General features: G+C 37.7%; 1 protein-coding gene across 1 annotated transcript in view; it reads left to right on the top strand.

Annotated features, from left to right (window-relative positions):
• Positions 1-21,596, top strand: part of LOC128859866 (uncharacterized) — a 28,965-nt gene extending 7,369 nt beyond the window's left edge. Inside the window, exons 2-7 of the mRNA XM_054096985.1 lie at positions 3,623-3,783; positions 4,947-5,148; positions 5,662-5,913; positions 7,260-8,209; positions 8,419-8,679; positions 21,045-21,596. Of these exons, the coding sequence (XP_053952960.1) occupies positions 3,623-3,783; positions 4,947-5,148; positions 5,662-5,913; positions 7,260-8,209; positions 8,419-8,679; positions 21,045-21,331 (2,113 nt within the window). The 3' untranslated portion in view covers positions 21,332-21,596. The remainder of the gene's footprint in view (positions 1-3,622; positions 3,784-4,946; positions 5,149-5,661; positions 5,914-7,259; positions 8,210-8,418; positions 8,680-21,044) is intronic.
• Positions 21,597-23,644: the final 2,048 nt, after the last annotated feature.

Below are 23,644 nucleotides of genomic sequence, written 5' to 3'. Positions count from 1 at the left end.
TAAAAACAAAAAAATAATAAAATAAAAAAAAAATGTAATTAAGAAAATAAAAAAAAATATATTTAATTAAAAAAGTATAGTAAAATAATAACATTCCACCTGGTTATATTATATGGGAATTTGAAGGCGACAGCGCGCCTCGATAGTTTTGTTGTTAGGGACGCTTTATCTGTAATGCAGCGTTTAAAATTCAGGAAAAAAAATTTTCAAAATAAAAAAATTGAGAAAACTAATTAATAAAAAAAAGAAAAGTTTATTAAACTTTTAAATTAGAATCTTAATTAAAACTGAAAAAAGTAATGAAATTAAGAATTAGGAAAATTATTATTTTTTATTTAAATTAAAGAAAATTAACTAATATTTTAATTTAAAACAAACTTTTAATTAAAAAAAATTTTTTTATGAACTATATTTTTTGAAATTTTTCTTTTTTAATTAAAAATGTTGTTTTTTTTACTTTTCATTTTAATAATTTGTTTTTTATTTCCATATTAAAAATTTCCTTTTATATAGGTATGTTCGACAGTACCACTCAGACTATTTTTTATTTAAATTAAAAAGAATTAATTAAATTTTAAATTAAAAAAAAGTAAATAAACTTTTAATCAAACATAAATTAAATTTTTAATTAAAATATAATAATTAAATTTTTAATTAAAACTGAAAAAAGTAATTAAATTAAAAATTACGAAAATTATTTATTTTATTTAAAATAAAAAAAAATATTTAAATTAAAGAAAATTGATTTAAGTTTTAATTTAAAACAAACTTTTAATTAAAATTTTTTTTTATTTACATAATTTTTTTTCTTAATTTATTTTTTTAATTAAATATGTTTGTTTTTTTTTTACTTTAATTTTAATAATTTTTTTTTTAATTTCAGTATTAAAAATTTCCTTTTATATATATTCGACAGTACCACTGCGACTATTTTTTATTTAAATTAAGAAGAATTAATTAAATTTTAATTAAAAAATAATAATTTAACTTTTAATTTGTTTTATTTAAATACAGGGTGGCTGATGAATTTTGCTACATTAAGAAACTCAAATTACTTTTTTTTAGTGTATGGAATTCATTTATTTTTTTTTTTCAAGTTGAAGGTCATTAAATTTTATTAAATGTAGCTTAACTAGTTTTAAAAATAATTGAATTTAAATGCCCCCCATGCTCGTTGACACAAGTGCGGCATCTTAGTAAAAAGTTGTTCATTGCTGCTTTGAGAGTTGCGACAGGAATAGCCGCAATTGTTGCCCGAATGGATTGTTTTAGTTCATCCAAATTTGTTGGCTTTGTTTTATAAACTTCTTGTTTACATAAACCCCACAAGAAAAAGTCAGGTGCAGTAAGGTCAGGCGACCTGGGGGGCCAACGAAATTCGGAGTCTCTTGAAATCAGTTTATTGGGAAATTTTCGTCGCAACTCTGTCATAACAGTCTGGGCTATGTGAGACGTTGCCCCATCTTGTTGAAACCACACAGAGTTGAAAGGAGATCTCTTTCGGCGTAGTTCTGGATAGAAAAATTCTTTCAGCATTTTCAAATAACGGTCTCCAGTAACCGTAACGGTGTGACCATTTTCTTCAAAAAAACAAGGCCCGACAATACAGCGTGAAGAAACCGCACACCACACTGTCACGCGAAGAGGATGCAATTCCGTCTCGTGGAGTATCTGTGGGTTAGAAGTACTCCATATTCGACAATTTTGTTTGTTCACATTGCCGTTTAAATCGAAATGGGCCTCATCAGACATGAAAAGGCAGTTTAACATGTTTTGGTCTTCTTCCACCATTTGCAGGATCTTCTGGCAAAATTCCAAGCGAATCGGCAAGTCTGCTGCATTCAGTTTGTTAACCATTTGAATTTTGTAGGGAAATAAGTCTAAATCTTTGTGCATTATTGTTTGCAAAGACTGTCGGCTGACACCAAGTTGAGCAGATAAGCTTCTTGTTGAAACCCTTGGATTGCTTTGTATAGCTGCAGCTACAGCAGCGATCGTTTCCTCCGTCCGAACTGGTGGGTTTCGATGATAAGGCCTTCTTGCGACTGTTCCTTGCTCAGCAAAATTATTCACCAGTCTCATTATGGTCCATCTGCTCGGGGGATCGCCGCCAAACATCCGCCTGTACTCTCTCAGTGCGTGATAGCGGCGGACTATCCAAATTCTTGTTTGCGTGTCCCAGTTATCCATTTTAATAAATTTTAAAGATCAATCTGCAAATTAAAACAAAAATGGAACAGATAACTTAAAAAGAAAAAAAGTTATTGAATTTTTTTTTGGTAGCGGCTTTCATCAGCCACCCTGTACTTTTTTTATTATTTTTTATATTAATTAAAAATGTTTTTTTTTTTTTAATTTTAATTCTAAAAACTTGTATTAATTGCAATATTAAACATTTCCTTTTATATATATTCGACAGTACCAATGCGACTATTTTTATTTAAATTAAAAAGAATTAATTAAATTGTAGTTTACAAAAAACAAAAAATTATTAAATTTTAAATAAAAAAAAATTTTTTATTTAAACATTTTTTTTTGTTATTTTTTAATTTAAAAATTTTTTTTTTTTTTTAATTTTAATAATTTTTTTTTTATTTCCATATTAAAGTTTTCCTTTTCTAATAAAGAAGGTATGCTGTTTAAGGCTCTATAACCGCAATGACTGCATTAGTGAACGGTTTTTCCAACGATTCCGCTCTGATAATATGCACGTCGAAGTTGAGGATCTCTCTGGTAGGCCAATCAACGAAAATATTGATAAAATCGTGAAAATCTTTGAGTCTAATCGACCTGTAAGCACTCATTTCATTACCCAGAAACTGAAGATTAACCAGAAATTAGGTAGGTAGGTGAAATGGTTGAAGTACCACTACCCATGTAGTAGTAAAGCGCCGTTTCGATACCATTATGATACCTCCAAAAGGCAGATATCTACACCCATCCAGCGCAGTGGATGTAATGGTGAAGATTGACGTGATTCAGGTTGGATGACTGAGCTAGGCTGACGAAGAAAAGAACACCCAGTGACCTTAATCGTCTGGCTACCAAGCAGGGACATTTAGAGAGTCAGTGCTCAACAGTTTTCTTCCCCAAAAGGTTCTCACTGCTTCTGCAATGCAGGTTAAATGGTAAATCAAGATTTTCCGCATGGCTGCCGATCGTCCAATGACTACGAAATTAGCCAGGTCACTAAAGATAACTGACGATAAGCGCTACGAGCTTTTTACTTCACCTTATGTAACAGAATTACCTACATATATAGTAGCAGCAACCATACAGGCTCCTCCATACAGTCGAATAACATTACGCTACGGTAACACAATTTTCATAGCAGAAATATAGCAGATTCTTTCCATTGCATAATAGCGCATAATAAAGCATAATAACCCAATTTAGCGTTAGAAATGTGTTGTGCTCACGTCACACATTTGTATGTATGCATGTATGTATGTATGTTTGTAGCAAACTCGTGTCAATAAATGCGAACTGCACTTTTTTCTCTACTCTAATATATTCAATTTTTATTACGTACGCCAATTGTGCGCTTTGATTACCAACCAACAACTTGACATTCTTTTTAACTCTTTCTCACCCTGCTCCTGCTTCACTTCTTCTCTTGCAGTTACGTTCTCTCGGCGCCAACTAAATTACTTGACACGCTGCCCGGCATACTGATGCTGACTGATTGCTTGGAGGCATGCCAGGTGAACGAATCATGCAGTGCAGTTAATTACGAGACCGGTCTCTGCGTATTATTCAAAACCACCGCTGATGTATTGCCAGGTAAGTGGGTAAGCGGATTCTCTGGCACAATCCGTCGCAGCGTCGCCAACGTCATAATATTAACGAGATATTGCATATATGCAACTATGTTGATGTGTATGTGTGTGCGCTTAGCGGTACAGCGGTAAATTGTAGGCCGTCAAACTGGTATTGTCTGTAGCGTAAAGTGTGCAGCGCCCGCGTGTGCAATCGATAGCTCAATGGAATGAACAAAAGTATCACATTTCAGCGCAGCCAAGCAACAAAAAAAAAAAAAAACAAAAAAACATAAAAGACTAGCAAAAACAAAAGCCACCAGTGGCGAACTCGTTTCGCAAAATCATAACAAAGTTGTAAAAAAACAAGAAAAGAAAAAAATAAATGCATTTTTACCCATTTTTCATTTGTTTTGCGTCCGCTATGCGCCATCCGCTAAACTGTAGCAAATTGATTGTGCTAAATTGCATAGGTTGTGTTTTGTAATGGGCGAAGCGCTCAACGTGCGCGCACACACCTACTTTTTACGCATAAAATTATGTGCTGCCACTTTTTCAAGCCATGGAAAAGGGGCACCAAAGACGGTGGTAGTGTGCAGCATGCAACAAGTAGCAGGCAACATTTAATAGTCAATAAGTTAACGTGCGGCAAGCAACAGGTTTTGCGCCAGCATCCTGCACGCCACGCGCTGCTCACCAACTCCTTCAAGCTAAGCTCTTTGCGCTGTTCGTTTCTTTGTTTTTTTTTTTTTCAAGTGCCGCATTTGTTGATCTTTTTAGCGCATAATTTTTTTTTCGTTTTTTTTTTTTGACTCGCGTTCGATCCATAGGCCTAACGCACAATTTTTGCGCCTAGTTTGTCGCGGCACCTATGCAGTTGTTGGCAGGTGCCAGTTTGTCCACCAGCCGTTCGAATGTTTCGCATTTACGCGCTGCCGATTTCTTAACGCCTGTTCCTTTGCAGCGAATGGGCGTGTGCGTAAACATATTTTGTTGATTTTGCTGCTTTTGTGGCACAGCTACGCTGGTTACCGTTATAGTGCGTGCATGCGTGTCGCACGATTTTTCGCTTACCTTACACACACACACATATACATAGGCACATATTTGTGCGCGTTTTTTTCTTAATTTTATTTTTTGATTTGTTTATTTTTCTTTTGTTTTTAATTTCGCCTCCTTTCCTTTCAGGTTCACTTTCGCGTTCACAGTTTCCAGTTTTCACGATTTACGCACAAAAATCCTGTTTGGGCGTGCGTCCTTGTTCGAAGGCCTGGTGCATCGATCGCGTTCAAGGTTATCGCCTAGTGGAGCATGTCAAATCAAGCCAGACTGTCTACTCGCGCCGCGACTGCTTGGAATTGTGCTTGGGCGAGACCGAATTCACGTGCAGGTGAGTGTGCGCGTGTGCGCGTGTGCGCCGCAGGCCGGCAAGGGCGGCCGTTGCTGGGAGAAATGACGCAGCTTAGAAGTGGTGTCTGCATGCAGTCGTGGTGATTGGAATTTAAAGCGAGATTAAAGTGCTTGTGTAGATTTTGTTTCGTGGTTACTGCACAATTGTGTCAAGTGCATTGCGTTGCTTGCTTACACCACTCAAATGAGTTATAAGTAGTTTTAATGCTGGAGGAGATCAACGCAAAGCAGCAAGCGTAGCAAGAAACTTAAGGTTTACCTTTCGATTGTTTATTGCAACTTGAGTGTAGAGCTTTCCTCTGTACCCATCAAATTCTTAATTTATCTGCACTAAATTCTGTGTATCTTCAAATGCTTTTTTCAAATGATTCTCACAGAAAAGTACTTGGGTCAAATTAAAATGTTTACTGCAATCACCTGCTGCTTTCATACACTAATATTCTTTTTACTGACTTTCTCTTCTTTTGTGCTTCGTCATGTTTCCCTGCTGCAGATCCGCCAACTTCTATCGCCACTCTGGTTTGTGTGAGCTCTCTGATATGGATCGTATTACATTGACTGGTGCCAATAACGTGGAGCCCTATGATGGTGCCGATTATCTGGAGAACAATTGCGCCGAGGAACCAAGCAAGCTGTGTGAATTCAAGCGGATTTCTGGTAAAATCCTGAAGACTGTAGACTCTGTGTATCAGGACATCAACAGCATTGATGAGTGCCGTGACTTGTGCTTGAACTCGCCGTACAGGTAAATATTTGTAACGATTTTCTATTAAATATTCGAGATTTTGATTTCAAAAGCCTACTACAGCCTAAAGACTAAAAGCTTGAAAAGCTCAAAGCTTTCAGAATTGTAATTCAAACATTTCGCATGTGCTTTGAGCCTTAAGACTAAAAGTTTGAAAAGCTCCAAGCTTTCAGAATTGTAATTCAAAAATTTCGTATGTGCTTTGTTGTTCATCTTTCTAACATAAAAATGTATGTATCTCTTCAAAGCGATAAATATTGAATGGGATCTGATTGAAAACTAAAGCTTCAAAGCTTTTCAGAAGGCACGGATGTGCTGGTGATACAAAATAATTCAAAAGCTCTTTATAAAAGCTTTATTAGATCTGGAGTGACCTCCATATTTAAATGTTTGATATAGTAACAGGTTTGGCCAGTCAAAAAAAAAGTTGGCCAGCCTGCTATGGTGAGATACCAACTTGTGCGACAACTTCGGCTGCCGAGTACCCGATTATTCCAAAAATTTGTTTTGTTTTATTAAAAAAAGTTAAACTTCATACAAAGTGTTTCCTCGCTATAAAAAGTGATTTGAGCTTTTAAGCTCACTAAATATGTGGGAAGCTTTCACAAAGCTGCAAATCAACTTTTGTTTTAATAGTCTTTTCCCATTGAAAAAAGTTGAATTTGACCTGTGATTTTAAGATCACTAAACCTTTTGGAAGTTTTCAAAAAGCTGCAAAAATGAAATTGTTTTGTAATAGTCTTTCTCCCATTGAAAAAAGTTAAGCTGGACCTGCGCTTTTAAAGTCTCGAAGCAGCAGTTTTTCAGTGCTAGTTTAACTGTGTTGGATTTTTTAAAATGAGTTTTTAGCTCTGCAAAATTTGCCATCTTGACTCAGTTTAACTAGATAACATAGTTGAACTAGCACTGAAAAACTGGTCTTAATTTGCTAATACAACGGCTTGTAGCCTCTCTTACGTATGGGTGACTTTTATGAGGAGCTTTTTCGTGGCAGAAATACACTCGGAGGTTTGCCATTGCCTGCCAAGGAGCGACCGCCATTAGAGGTGCGACCGCTATTAAAAAAACGTTTTCTATCTATTGAAGTTTCTTGTCTCCCTTACAGCTAACAAAAGTTTCCCTACTCAAGCGCTTTTTGAAATACTCGTAGCCTGTGTAGCTTTTGCCAACAAACCTTGATTATCCTCTAAAACAAATTACCTAGTAACCAGATTGATTTTTTCTCAGCATTCCATACTTAACTTAAAAAAAAATAAAATTTGTTTGATCGCTGTGCACTCCCTTTCAGTTAAAACACTAATCTCCGATACTTTGTGCACTCACTTTTTTCTGCGTTTTTCTTTCAGATGTCACTCGTACGATTACAATGACACCGGCGATATGGTCTGCCGTCTCTCGCATCACAGCCGCGCCACCCTTACCGACGTGCTCGATCCCTACTTGGATGTGCCCGAAGCTGCCACCTATGAACTCTCGTCTTGCTACAATGTCTCTATTGAATGCCGCTCCGGCGAAATGATCACCAAAATACGCACCTCGAAACTTTTCGATGGCAAAGTTTATGCCAAGGGCTCACCCAAATCTTGCTCGGTCAATGTGAACAACTCACTGGAATTCGATTTCCGCATGGGCTACAATGACCTGGAATGCAACGTACGCCAGAGCGCCTATGGCCGTTATATGAACGACATCGTTATCCAGCACCACGATATGATTGTCACCTCCTCTGATTTGGGTCTAGCCGTTTCATGTCAATATGATCTGACCAACAAGACTGTCTCGAACGATGTGGATTTGGGTGTCACTGGCGAAATCGAATCATCATTGAGCGAAGAAATCATCATCGACTCACCGAATGTAATCATGAAGATCACCTCACGTGATGGCAGCGATATGAAACGCATTGCCGAGGTTGGTGATCCGTTGGCGCTACGCTTCGAAATCGTCGAACAAAACAGTCCCTATGAGATTTTCGTGCGCGAATTGGTTGCCATGGATGGCACAGACAATGCCGAGATTACGCTGATCGATGCCAATGGCTGTCCCACAGATCAATACATTATGGGCGCCATACAGAAGTTGTCACACAACCGCAAAGTGCTCGTCTCACAATTCGATGCTTTCAAATTCCCCTCATCTGAGGTGGTGCAATTCCGCGCGCTTGTCACACCCTGTATACCACGCTGTGAGCCAGTCATCTGTGACAATGAGGACGCTGTTATGGGCGGCACTGATGCCAAATCGTTGATTTCGTATGGACGCAGAAGGCGCTCGGTGGTGAATGGAACGGATGGCGGTGAGTTGAAGAATGCGCGCTGAATTATCGATGTGGTGTGCCAAATATGGGCGGATTCAATTTGTGTGCGCTACAATGCACTTGCCATTTGGGAAATTCAATTGAATTTCGAATTTTCATTTATTACAATGCATTGTTTTTTTTTTTTCAATCGGCGAAATTTAATTTGCATTTGGTTTATTTGCTCTTTTCTACGGTTTTCTTTGCAGCTGAATTCCTGTTGAGTACCATGGCGCATGCGCAACGTCAGCAGCGTGATGTGAGCAACAGCGGCACCAGCAACAGCGATCGCAGTGACAACAAAAACAACAAACCCGCTAACGCCGCCGACGATAATATACTGCTGGTGCAATCGATTCAAATCACCGATAAGTTCGGCTTCAATCAAGACGATGCCGATGCGTTGGGCGCCGATCACAAAGTCTACGCTGGCATTGGCGAAGATGCGCTCACCTGCCTCAATGGCTATGGTAAGTATGCGCTAGCGATAAGTTTGTATAATAGATGACGCGGGAATACGGAAGGGTGGGTTAGCAACAGAAAAATGTATGTGAAAATTTATTTTCGGTTGCTTATTTAAATTTAAAAATTTTCCGCACATTTATTTATCGCTGCAGTATTACATGCGGCATATTTTATTATTAGTAAGAAAAAAGCATTGAATATTTTCATAGATTGGCGCTCACTTGATACCGTGCGCTACTGCACACTTCCAAGCAGATTTGCATAATTGCAAGCGCAAACACAAATCATGCCGCGTCGCTGCGCGTCCTACCTCAACGCGCGCCCAACGACTTGCACTGTCAATTGTTGGGCCAACGAATTATGAACGGACAGCATCAGCGACAGCCACCAACTGCAATAGCAGTGGCAAATTGCAGCGGCAAGCATGTCGAAGCCGCAGTGGCACTTGTGGTAGCAATAAATTGGCCACCGAAAATTTGCATTTCGCCGCGCGCACGTAACATTCGGCACATTTGCCATGCCGCCGCACGAGTGCAGATAGGCAGCGACAGCGGCTTTGCGCTTTGATTGCGCGCGGCTGCGGCACCGATAATGAATCAATTACGCCAGGCAATCACAGCTTAGCGGTGCCGCGCAACTATGTCTAAATTATTAGAGTTTTATTGTACGGCAAGCAGTTGCGGCAAGGTAGTCACATGCATAAAGCAATCGTACTCATTTGTTCGTTTGTGCCACATGCACGCTGCGACAGCTCATTGCGGTTTGTAGAGTTGTTATACTGTTTTTTTGTTTGTTTTGTTTTTGCCATAACCGCTACTCCCGGGCAATGTTGCAAATATAGGTTTCTAGGTATGCGTTGAATGACCTCAGTTGCATGCAGCATGGGAGCATGTAATAGTTGTGGCAAGTATTGCAAGTTGTCTCGCTGTAATATCGAACTCAAAACTCGCTTCATTAGCAACGGCAGTTGCTGGTTTTGCCGGAATTGGGTGCACTATGCGGCCAACAAATCAGTGCGGCGGCATGCCTCCTCACGAGCAGGTCAGTGGTTCAATGCGCGTCACTTCAACTTTGCCACATAAGTTTTGCTTTTTTCCTCTGTCGTTCTTGGTTTTTTGTTTTTTAATTTGATTTTTCGCCACAAAAACTAAATATTTGACTCCACCAACGCTGCTGATTTGCCTGTGTGCTCTTTTGTTGTTGTTCTTCTTATGTTGTGCCCCAGCCATTGGCAAGAATTTGCACGCCAAAGCGTCGTGACAACGTGCGCCGTGAGCCACGCGCAGCGCTAAAGTTGCCCACAATGCAGGCAAATACTCCGTCAGTCAGCCAGTTAGTCAGTTGGCGAGTCGCCGTTTGCCGGCCTCACAGTCAGCAGACAGCTAACAGCAGACAGCAGCCCAAACGGAAGGCGGACTAGTAGTGCAATATTGTTGTATGTTGCTAACCGCTCACAGAAGCAGGCAGGCGCAAATCTGCTATTGCAATCCGTATAAAATGCATGCAACACCACACCACCTGTTGCGCATGTTACTAATGTGACTGCATATGTGTAACATTGTTGTTGTGCGCGGGCAGATTGCCGATATGGAGCATTTTTCGCGCTTGGCAAAAAATAGTTTTACTTTTTCTAAATTTTATTTTCTTGTTATTTTTATAATACAAATTCCTTTGTTGCCCGGCTTTATGTGTCGCTTGGGGAGGAAGCGCTCGCTTTGGCAGGCATGTTGCGCCGTTACAATTGTTGTTGCTAATGTTTATGTTGCATATAATATTTCAGCGCTTTTGCCGATTTTCTATTTATTTGCCTTTTTTTGGTTTACTTTTTTGTGCACTTTTGACTGTTTCTTGTTTTAAAAGTGTGCCGATCCTGTGGCTATAAATATTCCTTTTTTTTAACTGTGCTTTTGGTGCTGTATTAAATACTTGGAGCAAGTTTCTATACTTACATAGACGCTGCGCAAAAGAGTAAACGTTTTTTTTATATTTTTTTTTTTAATTTTTATTTTTTACTTTATTTTTTTTTTTTGAGTTTCTGCAAGAAATAATTTCTTAATGGCTTTTAACACTTTGTGCACCAATAAACAGTGGGTCTACTAGAAGGAGGTTAATGGGTTAATAAACAGCCAGAAATGGTGGTAATTAGTTGTGTTTGCTAAGCACCTGTGACAGAGCCTGTGAACTGTCAGCGAGACGCTTTCTCACATTCTTTTACTAAGGTCGGAAGTTTAGAAGGAAAAATTTACTAACGCAAGGTTGGAAAATTTAGCAATTTATTTTTGAGTTTGCATTATATTTTATATAAAAATGTAATCGGTATAAGTAAATATATTTGTATATGAAATAAATTGGTATATTAGTTTCATATTAGATGTGCAGACGAGTCGCTTCTCCGATGTTAGGCCGAGTCTCTGCTCAAATTTGTAGTGAGAGTCCATGATATCAACTAACAATTGTATGCCGAAGTCGAACGACTGTAGGTTCTTGAAGGGCATTGCTTGAGGTAGTAAGAGAGGTTTTTCTTTTTTGTAAAATTGAGTACATTTTTTTCACTTTTATTTAAATGCCGGTATGAAAATCCACAACACGCTAGGGTATTCCATCGTCTGTGAGAAGGGGAATGCTAAAATTCAATACTCAGTCCGGGGTGTACCATTGTTTCCTCTACCATACGCCTTCATTCTTCTCGACAGCCCGCTTTCGCTCCATGTTGTGAGTTTCTCATCTTTCGTATATCGCATTTTACGCCTTGCAATCATCGTCGCCTTGGCCGCCTCGCCTTCTTGCTCCTTCAGTGTTTGCTTCAAATACTTTTTTGGTCGCTCTTTCGCTGCTCCTGCTTAGGACGTGTCCATACAACCGTAATCTTTGCGACTTTATAAGCCGTGTTACATTTCGTCCCGCGATTAAAACACTGATCTCGTGGTTATACCGTATACGGCGTGTACCACCTTCTAATTATATAGGACCGCATATTTTTCTGAGAATTTTTTCTTTCAAATCGCATCAGTAAATTCGCGTCATTAGCTTTAAGGACCCATGTTTCACAGCCGTAGGTGAGAACCGGTCTTATTATGGTTTTGTACTTGTGAAGCTTTTATTCCTTTGATTCAATGAAGACTTCGTAAGTTTGATATGATCAAAGTTTGCTCTGTTAGCTGCCTGAATACGGACTTGTATTGATAAGGACAGATCCTGAGCACTACGCCTAAGTATTAAAACTCTTGCATGCGTCCAAAAATATAGCTTTCGATTCTGCTGTGACTATCATCAGAGGCTTGTGTCATATATCTCATCTTTTCTTCATTTATATTGATGCCCGCTGGTCTCTTCGCTCGCACTAGTCACATGAAACTGTTCTGAAGAGCCTCTCTATTTCTCGCAACAATCACAATGTCGTCAGCGTATGCGCATATTTGTGTCGATTTATAAAATGTTACGCCACCTTGAGCTATTTCGTTTCTTGCTGATTGCAGTGCAAACTTAAACACAAGCGTTGACAGTGAGTCACCTTACCTCACGCCGGATTTCATTCCCATTCATTGCTACTTTAGCATTTGCGTGTACGAGTATAAGAGTCATATTGATCAAATTTATGTATTTTTGTGGGATGCTCAGTGCTTTTAGGTGATAATCGACAAACTTTCTGTTGAGTTTATCAAACGCTTGCTTAAAGTCTATAAAAAGACAGTGTAGATTAATGTTGAACTCATAACATTTTTCGAATATCTGCGACATAATAAAGCATTGATCTGTTGTCGAGCATCCGATTCTGAATCCGAATTAATAATCTCCCACGATCTCTTCTGCATACACATTTAGCTTCTCTTCAGTGGTGTTTGATAAAATTTTGTAGCTAACTTTTGGAAGGGCTATCTCTCTATAATTTGCACAATTTAATTTGTCCCCTTTTTATAAAATTCAATACTACCTTCTTTAATAAACGAAAACAAATTTCCTGTAGCCTTTCATGTGAAAAGACTGATTTAAGGTCTTTAAAGTTATCGAATAAAGTATATTTACTGCTTATTATTGAATTCACATGGCCGAATGGTTTGGTGCGTGACTACCATTCGGAATTCAGAGGGAGAACGTCGTTTATTTTGAAGTACAGTCCTTCCGGTTAATGATGGAACACAACTTCATTCATATGGCTGCCTCGGCTAGCCATGCACCATTCCATACGATCGGTCCAATTTTTCAACACATTTTCGATTGTATGCGTCTGCATTTCAGCTATGACATCGCGTATGTTGATCTTCAGTGCATCAATTGTTCCTGGTTTGTTGGCATAACACTGGTCTTTGACGGCACCCCAAAGATAATAATCCAACGGCGTCAAATCGCAGCTCCGAGGCGGCCAAACGATATCAGAATTTCGGTTGATAATGCGATCTTCGAAGATAGTGCGCAAAAGATTGATCGTAGCATTCGCTGTGTGGCAAGTAGTGCCATCTTGTTGAAACCAGAATGCCACCAATATCCTCCTCTTCAATTTCTCGGAACAAAAATTCGTTCAACATGGCCCCGTAACGCTCTCCATTGACGGTTACGGCCACTCCTCGCTCATTTTCGAAGAAAAATGGACCAATGATGCCTCTCGACCAAAATCCGCACCAAACAGTGACTCGTTGTGAATGCATCGGCTTTTCTTCGAGTGCGTGCGGGTTTTCTGAGCCCCAATTTTGCTTGTTAACATACCCGCCGAGATGGAAATGAGCTTCATCCGAAAAGATGATTTTTCGGTAAAAGTCTTCAACTTCTTCAAGTACACATTCGTACACATTCTGCAACAGTACCATGATTTTCAAAGTAATGTCGCAATATTTCCCAGCGTTCTTTGAGCGTATGCACAACCATTTTCGTTCAGCGGAAGAATAAAACAAATTTTCTGTCAAATCAAATGACAGCTAAGTGTTACCATTCTTCAAATAATACCTAGTTCAAATCCGTAACGATAGATGGCGGACTCTGTATATATTTATCATATGTATGATATATTGAATTCAGTCTGACACAATGAAAAACGTGGCGCCCTCACATAGGTACGAATCGATGGCACGAATCATGTGCAAGTAACTGCCTTTGCAAGTGTGGCCAACCAAAATTCTGCCCTTAAGTTGTATATCTTTATTCGTATATCTTTATCAACGATTTTCAAATTTTTGCACCCTCCCTGACTGGTAACGCTGGAAAAATTTGGGCAAAAAGGTTAGTTCTATTGCAGTGCAGATGACAGAAATCCATTGTGCCATTCAGGAAAAATGTTACTGCAAATTATTCTCAAAGCTTCTTCGACAATGTAGTCTACTTCGATGACAGTGTCATTACCTGCTGCTTTGCTTACAATTTGATCTGCTTTTCCATTAATCGGTACACGAGAATGGCCCGGAGACCACAACACACCACTTGAACATTTGAGAATTCAAACTCTGAGAGCTGCGCGTGAAACAGAGCAATACAGCGATTGCTGGAACGATTGTTTTTTAAGAGCTTTTGCCAATTTCTTTTGGAGCGATGCTTATAAATTTGACATTTCTTCTCATTTGACAATTAATGTTGCTAGAAACATTTCACGGCTGTGAATTAGTACTATCATTTAGCTTTGGAAAAATGTTGCTAGATTCATGTTGACAACATGTTGGCAGCATGTTGCATCTGCTTGTTCGCTGTAATCCACATTTCCCTCAACTAAATTATAGAATCTTCCGCCTGCCTGGATTCGGGCTTGAAGCCAACAGAAGACCGCTGACATGAGCTTGGGACAAGAATCAGAAAAGGATAGATTTTCAGCAGAGGGCTGTAGAGTAGTGTAGTAACTTGAGCATGGCACTTACCAGCATCTTAGTGCATTCGCTGCCCAAAAGGCAATCTGTAATAAATACAAAAGGATATCCATTCCCGCGAATCAGAGCAATAAAGTGATTGCTAGAACGATTGTTTTTCAAGAGCTTGCAGGCTGTTTGGATGTCCAAGAGTATAGCAACTTTGCTGCGCGCGCCTGATAAGCAACTATATTTTGGAAAAAAAAGTTCATTAAAACATAAATGAGCAGAAATTCTCAATATGTGGGATGTGATGACTATACTATACTCATTTTCCTTTAGAACCGATTTTCAGTCAATCAGGCACAATTTAGGGTTCCTATGCCCACACACTCGTTTCTACAAAATACTTTTACGCGCATTGACTCTCTTTTTATTTTTCTTTATATAAAAACCAGCAGAATATAATTAAAAAAGTTATTGCTGCATTGCACTCAAACGCGGAGTGTATAAAAGGAGCCGCAAAAGGGCTGTCGCAAAGTAATATATTATTTTGAGAGCAGAGGCCACACTAAACGCATTTGCCACTCAAATTTGAATTGATTGAACATTAAATGCAACAAGCAAATACCCAAACTAAAACTGAAGCAAAAACAAAAAATAAAATTTTTTGAATGAAAAAATAATTTAAAAATATTTATAGAAAAATCATAGAATCATTCGAGTGTGGGAGATCACAAAAAAATAAAAACAAATTTGAATTGTTTAAACAATAAATACAACATCCAAATATCCAAAAACAGTCATTAAAAGCGAAGCAAATCAAAAACAAATATTTCTTGAATGAAAAAAATTAAAAAAATATTAATAGAAAAATCAAAGAATCTTTCAAGTGCGGCAGATAAGATAACAAAGCTAAGCTAGAACGTGGTACGAGTAAACGCCCCAAAACAACATAATTAAAGAGAAAAAAATATAAATTAAGGAAAATAATTATGATGAAAGCTACGCATGACACACACACACACACACTGGTGCGCTGGAACAACCTGCTTAACATTCATTCATTCAACCCCGAGCGCCACAAACCGCATATTTACATATTTACATTTGTGTGCATGCAAAAGAGAAATTAAAAATATTAATGTTAGCAAATAAATAAATTGTAAGCAAGCAAGTTTAAATCATGCGGCACGACCGCGGCCAATGCAGCTGGCCGCCACCAAACGTAGCCGGTAATGGACAGGCGCGCAATGATGGCCAAAAAGAACAAACATAACGGAATGCAGAAACCGTTGCGAGCAGCAACAGGCAAAAGTTGATGGCGAGGAGGCGTGCAGCAGGCGTTAGGTGGTTGCGACAAGCACTTACACACAAACACAAACATTGAATAGAGCGCGTGCGCGCGCGCCACTGACACACAAAATGCAAGTGCGACAGCCAAAATAAGTGAAATTTATTGCCAGCACAAGAATGACAGCCGGTCGGCAAGCGAACGATTACAAGCGACTAAGAAGCGACTTGTAGAAGGCAGCGCTTTTTCTGTTTTATTACTTTTTAAATTTCTTACAAATTCAATTTCTTATTTGACTACTTTTCACTGTTTGCCTTCATATTTTAATTTACCAAACCAAAACGAGGCTGTCAAGCATTAAGCACCAGCAACTCAACTTTGAGGCCGAAAAATGTGAGCACAAAAACACTTTAATTTGTTAAATGGAAAAATCAGCAAAAGGAAAAAATAGTAGAAATTCTCGCACACTTCACACAATGAAAAATTGTATCACTTAATAGAGTTTACGCCCATTCGTTATGCCGCAAGTGGTGAGCTCCAATTGCCAGCTGCCAGCGCGTAGTGACTCGTTGACTCATTGACTCATTGACTCGACTGACAGGGGCCGCTGTCAGTTGGTGAGTACTTTTGTGCGTTGCAACGGAATTAGATATGTGTCTATGTGTCCGTTCTGAAGTGCAGGCTGCCTTTGCCTGCCTTGCTGCATTTCTACCCAATTTCCTACGCCCAACCGCCACTACTTTTTTTTTAGTTTTTTGGGATTTTTGTTTGGCCACCATTCGACACACCGTCGCAGCCACTTTCACCACTTTTCTTTTGCGGCTATTATTGCGTACTTTTGTACTTTTTTATGTCACATGCGGCAATTGAATTTGGTATTAACTAGAGGCGACGACGAACAAGTGCGCTTGGGCTATCCACAACACCAAGCCAACGTTCCACTGTGCAGCGACGCGCCATCGTTAGCCACATTGCAATGTGTGTGTGTGTGTGTGCGTGTGAGTTAATGCGATGGTTGAGTGCGTTTGTGCTTGTTTTTCAACGCTCAAGTTTAGTGCCGTTTTGGCTGCTATTATTGACTGCGTCCAACAACAAGAGCAGTGACGGCAGCGTCAAATAACTGTTCCATTTTGAAGTGGAATTTGGTTTTTTTTTTGTAGACGCAACGCATTTCTGACCTTTTTGTGGCAAGTGTATTTTAGTTTAGTTTTTGGTCACTGACAGCGCAAGTTGCATGAGTTGCTTTTTATACGCACCCAAAGTAGCTGCAGCAGTGAAAAGCTGGATAGCAGCAATGGCAACAATTGTTGCAGTCAATACCAAGAAGCCAGCGTTTTTTGTTATTTTTATTGTTGTTCTTTCTAAATGAAACTTTTGGTCATTCATTGCTGTCATTCTTGGCTCGTTTGCTTCATTCACTTTATGTGCGTGTGTGTGTGTGTGTGTGTATGTGCTGCCATTGTCAGGTTGATGCTTGCCAATTCTGTACCTCAATGACATACTCAGCTGTCGGTAGTCTCATCATAATGAGGGCGACCCAGTTTAACGCAGGTTTGTTCTGCATTTTTTTTCATTGCAGTAAAAAAGTGCAAAATATGGCTATGGGTGCAAAAATAGCAGACAAAATAGAGGAAAAATGGAAAATTTTAGATTTTTAATACAAGTAGCTGCTAAGAGATTTGAAACCAGAAAATTTCTTATAAAAGCTTTTCAAGATGCCAGCAGATAAATTTGCCGAAAAATTAAACTAATATTCAAACTAACAGATCGCTCGCTTAGAAGCTCATGAAATCGTAATTGTGAGAGACAGAAGCTTCAGAAAGCATGAAAATAAGATTAAGCTATGCCGTAAGCAATAAAAGCTTGCGCAAGCTCAAAAATGCCACATACATAAGCTTTTAAGTAAAAGCTCGCCAACACTGTTCTGCCTCAATTGAAATGTGAAAGCTTATTAGAAATATGTGTGAGAAATATAATTATGACGCCAAGAATGAAGCTTCTCTTCCTATTTGGGGCGTGCGTGTTGATGTTGTTCCACAAATAGAGGGTCTTACAGTTTGAAGCCGACTCCGCTGGTTTTTTTTATGAAGTGATTTTCCATGACTGAAATATTCCCTAAAAGTTTAGTCATATCAATAAAGCTATAAGGCATTAAGGAGCACTCGTTTGCGCGCTTTCACCAAAGCTTATAAAATTGGGTGTTTAAAAAAGGAAAAATATCTTCATGCAATGCCTGACCAACTTTGGGAAACATTTAACCACAGAGTGAGAGAAATGAAAAGGCAAATACGACTTTAATTACCTAATTTTAATAATACAACTACAAAATTTAGTCACTCTAAAAATTTTAAACGCCCATTACTTCTGTATATTTCAAAAAATTTTTTTTTGTTTAGAAAATATTTAAAAATTACAAAAAAAATTTAAAAATAAATTACAAAAGCATTAGACTTAAACGGCAAGCGGGGCTAAAATAATAAAGTGTTAATTTACAAAAAGAAGCTGTGAGAATTCAATGGTAAAAAAGCATTTAACTGCAATAATCTAATGCCAATAGCTCTTAATAAATTTTAGCGCTCACCACTATATAGAAACACAACTGTTAACTACTAAAGCAATAAACCAGCATTTAAAATTGCCCTCTCAAGTTAAGTACCGGTAAAAAGTATGCAGAAAGAATTCTGATAAGCAAATGAAAGGGGGTGAAAACATAATAAAATGAAATGAAAATCCATCAAATAAAAATTGAAATATTTCGATTAACCTATATGAATTGCCTCTATTAAATTGAAAGTTTTTACAAAGAAAAATTTCGTTAGTTCACGTGAATGCCACCGTCTTGGGTGAAGCCACCACTTACCTATACCATCATGTCATGTGCTTTTCTAGTAACGATTGTCCCGAATAACTTTGGTGGATATTTAGTAATTCTCAGCTCATTTTTAGTTAAATATAAAATATTATATTTTGAAAACTGGATGCCATTTGCTACAGATATATGCAAGTAAAAAGTGAATATTTTTGATTTTAAGTTGATTCCTATTGCATATTTGTTCCTAAAAAAAATCGAAATTCATTATATCGCTATATTATTAAAAGTTACTTTTGACATTTTTGGCTCATGAGTGCCTTTAAACTGCATTACTTGCATGCGCTCACTATTTTTTCACTTGTATCACAAACTGTTGTTGGTTGCTGGCATATCAAAAAATTGCCTGTGGCTTTTTCTTCAGCACGAGTGCTCTTGTGCGACTCTCAAGTGACTGGTTGCTCTTTGAGTTTCCTGCATTTTATTTGCTACGTTGCGCTACGTTTTTAAACGCGTTCTACTGACAGCTTTTAACGGCATTATTTTCTTCTGACAACCTGAGCAGTTATCAAAATTTTAGTCAAGTAAAAAAATGTGTAAAAACTTGTTGTCATCGCAAGCAACCCGAGCTTTTTGTGCTATTACGCGCACGCAGTTAAAGCTATTGCGCTTTCACCTAAAAAGCGTTCGCACATAGCGTGTTGTGAGTTTGTGGAAGTCGAAATTCAAACCATCCAATTTTTTACGTGCGTTAGTTTATGGCAGCTGGTGGAGACAGAGCTTTTATGTTTCTTGAGCTTTCATATTTCTTGAGCTTTTATGTGGCCTGAGCTTTCACGTTTCTTGGGCTTTTATGTTTCTTGAGCTTTGATGTTTTTTGAACTTCTATGTTTCTTGAGCATTCATATTTCTCGAGCTTTTATGCTTCGTGAGCTTTCATGTTTCTTGAGCTTTTATGTTTTTTGAGCTTTCATGTTTTTTGAACCTCTATGTTTCTGCAGCATTCATATATCTTGAGCTTTTATGTGCCCTGAGCTTTCATATTTCTTGGGCTTTTATGTTTCTTGAGCTTTCATGGTTTTTGAACCTCTATGTTTTTGGAGCATTCATATTTCTTGAGCTTTTACGCGTCCTGAGCTTTCATGTTTCTTGGGTTTTTATGTTTTTTGAGCTTTCATCTTTTTTGAGCTTCTATTTTTCTTGAACTTTCATATCTCTTGAGCTTTTATGTGTCGTGAGCTTTCATGTTTCTGGGGCTTTTATGTTTCTTGACCTTTCATGTTTTTTGAACCTCTATGTTTCTGGACTGTTCATATTTCGTGAGCTTTTATATGTCCTGAGCTTTCATGTTTCTTGGGCTTTTATGTTTCTTGAGCTTTCATGTTTTTTAAACTTCTGTGTTTCTTGAGCATTCATATTTCTTGAGCTTTTATGCTTCGTGAGCTTTAATATTTCTTGGGCTTTTATGTTTCTTGAGCTTTCGTGTTTTTTGAACTTCTATGTCTCTTGAACTTACATATTTACTGAGCTTTCATGCTTCTTGATCTTTCATGTTTTCAAGCATTGAGTGCTAATATTTCGCACCGAGTATTTAAATTTGGAAACTTATATGATTTATTAACTAAGAGCTCTTTTTTTATTTAAACTTATGCAAGTAAGCCGGTTAAAGATATTCCATTTGCAGTGCAAAGCTGTTTTTTGAACCTCACAAATTTGGAATGGAATAAAAAGCAAAACAACGAAACAAAAAATAGACCATTCCTAATACAGGGAGGCCGAGAATTAACCACCCTATTGGTAGATGTTATAATTTGTACAAATCGCCCCGTACGTAAATCACCAAAGGTCAAAATAAAGATTTCCGTCACTCGAAATCGTTTATTTTTTTTTGTAGTAATTAGCAAACTTATTCAAAAACAAATTAAGATGTTTAATTTTGCGCCCTTGTGTATTAGAATATTGTTCAGCAAAGATAGTTAGCAAATTTCAATAGTTGTTGCCAAATTTCATGCCTTAGCGATTCAGATTTTAAATGCAACTGGAGGCATTGAAAATTTATTTCATCACTTTACCGTAAATTTTCCGAAAGGATTATAAGGAAATTGCTTTCCTTCCACAGAATATATTTTTCAACAAAAATAGTTCCGCTTTCAGTAATATATTATAGTTACTCTGTTGCCAAATTTCACGTTGTTGGGAAATTGCAAAATGTTGCCGCTTTCTATTGCATTTGAGTTTGAACTCATCTCGAGGCATCAAACAAATTTTTTCACCATTTTACCATGAAATTGTTTTCTTTCCTCAAAATATTTTTTATCAGATTTTAAGCAGCACTAGCTTTGCATTTGGTATACAATTTTAGTAGCTCACATACATAAATGTATATAAAATTTATCTACTTTTTACTTAATTTTTGTTTTCATTAACAACATCAATTCATCCATTAAACGCTTCCTCTCTCATTTCTTGCTCTCTCTCTTTCTTTCTCGTTTCGCCCCACAGGTCTCATTGTAGCCGGCGCGCTTTTCCTGTTGGCCCAATTCACCATCTACATCATTTGGAAGACTGTGCAGAAACGCTCGAAGAAGGAACGCTACCTATACCAACACGACTCTGCAGCGGCCGGCGCTGTCAACTATGGCGCTCAACCCATGGCCTATGGCCAAGCGGCTGTCGGTCACTGCGGTGGCGTCACTGTGGCTTCACACTCGGGTAGCAGCAATGCCAGCGACACGCTGGGTAAACTCTACGACAGCGGCATGACGGGACGCTATGGTCAGCAATATTGAGAGTAGTTAATTGGCTGTTGGGAGAAAATTAAAAGTATTCCACATATTAAACTAAACTAAATAATATGAAATATTGACACTGAAGGCAAAAATTAAGAATTTAAAATCACAGAAAAGACAAATACAGACATACAAACACGAACACGAACACTGACAGTAACTACAAATACACACAAACTCACGCATACACAGACAAGATGTTGGAGGCTTAGGCGTTAGTTGTCCTTATTTATAATAGGTTTCTTTTTTTACTTTTATACGTAACGAAATTTATGATATAATATTTTGGCAAGGAAAAAAAGCGAGAAAGGAACAAACAAAGAAAAAACAAAAACACGAGTATACAGGAAGAATTAGGCCAATGCGTTGCCGTATATTTTTATTATCGCGTAGTAGGTATACCTTAAATTTAAGCTAAATAGTTTTATATAAAAAAGACTTTCCTAACTTCGTCTAAACGACATAATCTATCTACGTACAGAAATGGCAAAAAGGTCAACGTGCAACCTTGGATTAGAATATTATTTCCTATTTACCAATCCTACGCAAATTTCTATGCTAGTATGCACTTTGCTTAGGTCCTAGAAAATATAGATATGTAAATTAGTTTAAGTATATTAGTTTTATAGTGAAGGAGGGTGTGAATTATTCGACTGTAGTAAAAAGCCAGCGTATGCGCGCTTCTAACGGTGATTTCAGTCGGCCGAAAGCAAACCAGCTGCCCAGCAATCAACTAGCGACTTTTTTTTTTTTCTTAGCAGAAATATCAAACTCGAAACTAATGAACCGTTTGACTGAAGACTATACATGCAGATATGCAGATATTTGCATACACACACACCCACTTAGTGGGAGTGGCATGCAGTTGGCTAACGTGTTAAGCTAAAATTACTGTTTAGGACTGCGCATTGTGAGCATACGAAAAATCACTAAAACTGAATTTTATGTTTACCAGACAGACATAAAGCAGAAGCAAATCTTTTTTTTTTAGTTAAATGCTAACTAGTTAAGGTAATAATGCGCACAATAGTGCAGCTAAAAACATTTACGAGCAATAAATATTGCATAAAAAGTTTTAAATAAATTAAAATAAATAAAAAAGAAAATATCCTATTGCACTCGACCGTTAGCAAGTAAGCCTGCAATTTCTTCATATTTATGGCACTTCGTGTTGTAAGACTTCAAAAATCTGCGCTATGAACCGCTACTACACTAACACATGCGAGTTGTACTCGCACACCCACCCACACACTCACACCCACACACACACACACACACACAAATGCTCAGGCAACAATGACATAAAGTAAATAAAAATAAAAGAAGGCAAACAAGAACTGCAAAAGCAATAAAATCCCAGCAAGTGGAAAGTTTCCTAAGTAATTTTGTATCAAAATACGAAGGCGGTTTTCCATTACACACAATCGGCATCTTGAACTGCAGTCTACCAATACATACATATGCATGTATATGTAAGCATTTGCGCTAAGTAAAAATATGCATTTCTCTTTAGAGCCTATAAAAGTAATTTATTTAACTATTTATTTATTTAAATATTTGTATGCTACTTTTTAATGACGGCAAGACATGTTTTTCGAAATGAAAATATTTTTTTTATTTTTTACTTTTTTAAACGTAAACACCCACACACACACTCACTCATACTGAACGTACAGTACGAACGCCGTAAATAAGTAAGGTGCTTTTTAATTAGTTATATTTTTTTTATTTTACGCTCAATATGATTTTATCTAGTAAAGTTAAAGCAAAAATTATAAAAGTAAAATGCACTTTGTGTACTAAAAGCGATCGGGTGAAGAAATGTGGTAGAAGTAGAGCAAAAAACGCAATTAAACGAAACCGAAGGCTATACAACGCGGCAATAACTTAAATGGATCCATTTCAATGTTTACGAAGTTGCTTAGTTGAATTGCTAAAAAAAGAAGTAAACGAAAGAAAAATCTAACTAATATATTTAATGAATGCATTGTTTAAATTATAATATTTAGCTTTAGTCTTTTTTATACGAATTGTACTGATTAAGTCTATGAAACCAATAAAGCAAAATATGTAATAACAATAAAATTCTTACTCAAGTGCGTTTTAATTAATTGGCAATTTAGTTTCCTGTAATGGTGGCACCGCTGTTGCAGTCGAATGTGCGTCGAAGTGTACAGGTTTGAATCTCTGTTCATGAAACATCAAATGATAGAACATTTTTTTCTAACAGCGATCGCCCCTCAGCAGGCAACGGCAAGCCTCTGAGTGCATTTCTGCTATGAAAAGGACGTGCACCACCAATAGCAGCAGGAG

The sequence above is a fragment of the Anastrepha ludens genome, chromosome 2 (assembly GCF_028408465.1).
Source record: "Anastrepha ludens isolate Willacy chromosome 2, idAnaLude1.1, whole genome shotgun sequence".
Classification (NCBI taxonomy): domain Eukaryota; kingdom Metazoa; phylum Arthropoda; class Insecta; order Diptera; family Tephritidae; genus Anastrepha; species Anastrepha ludens.
Note: the sequence above shows the minus strand (reverse complement) of the source record. Positions and strands in the feature narration are given on the sequence as shown.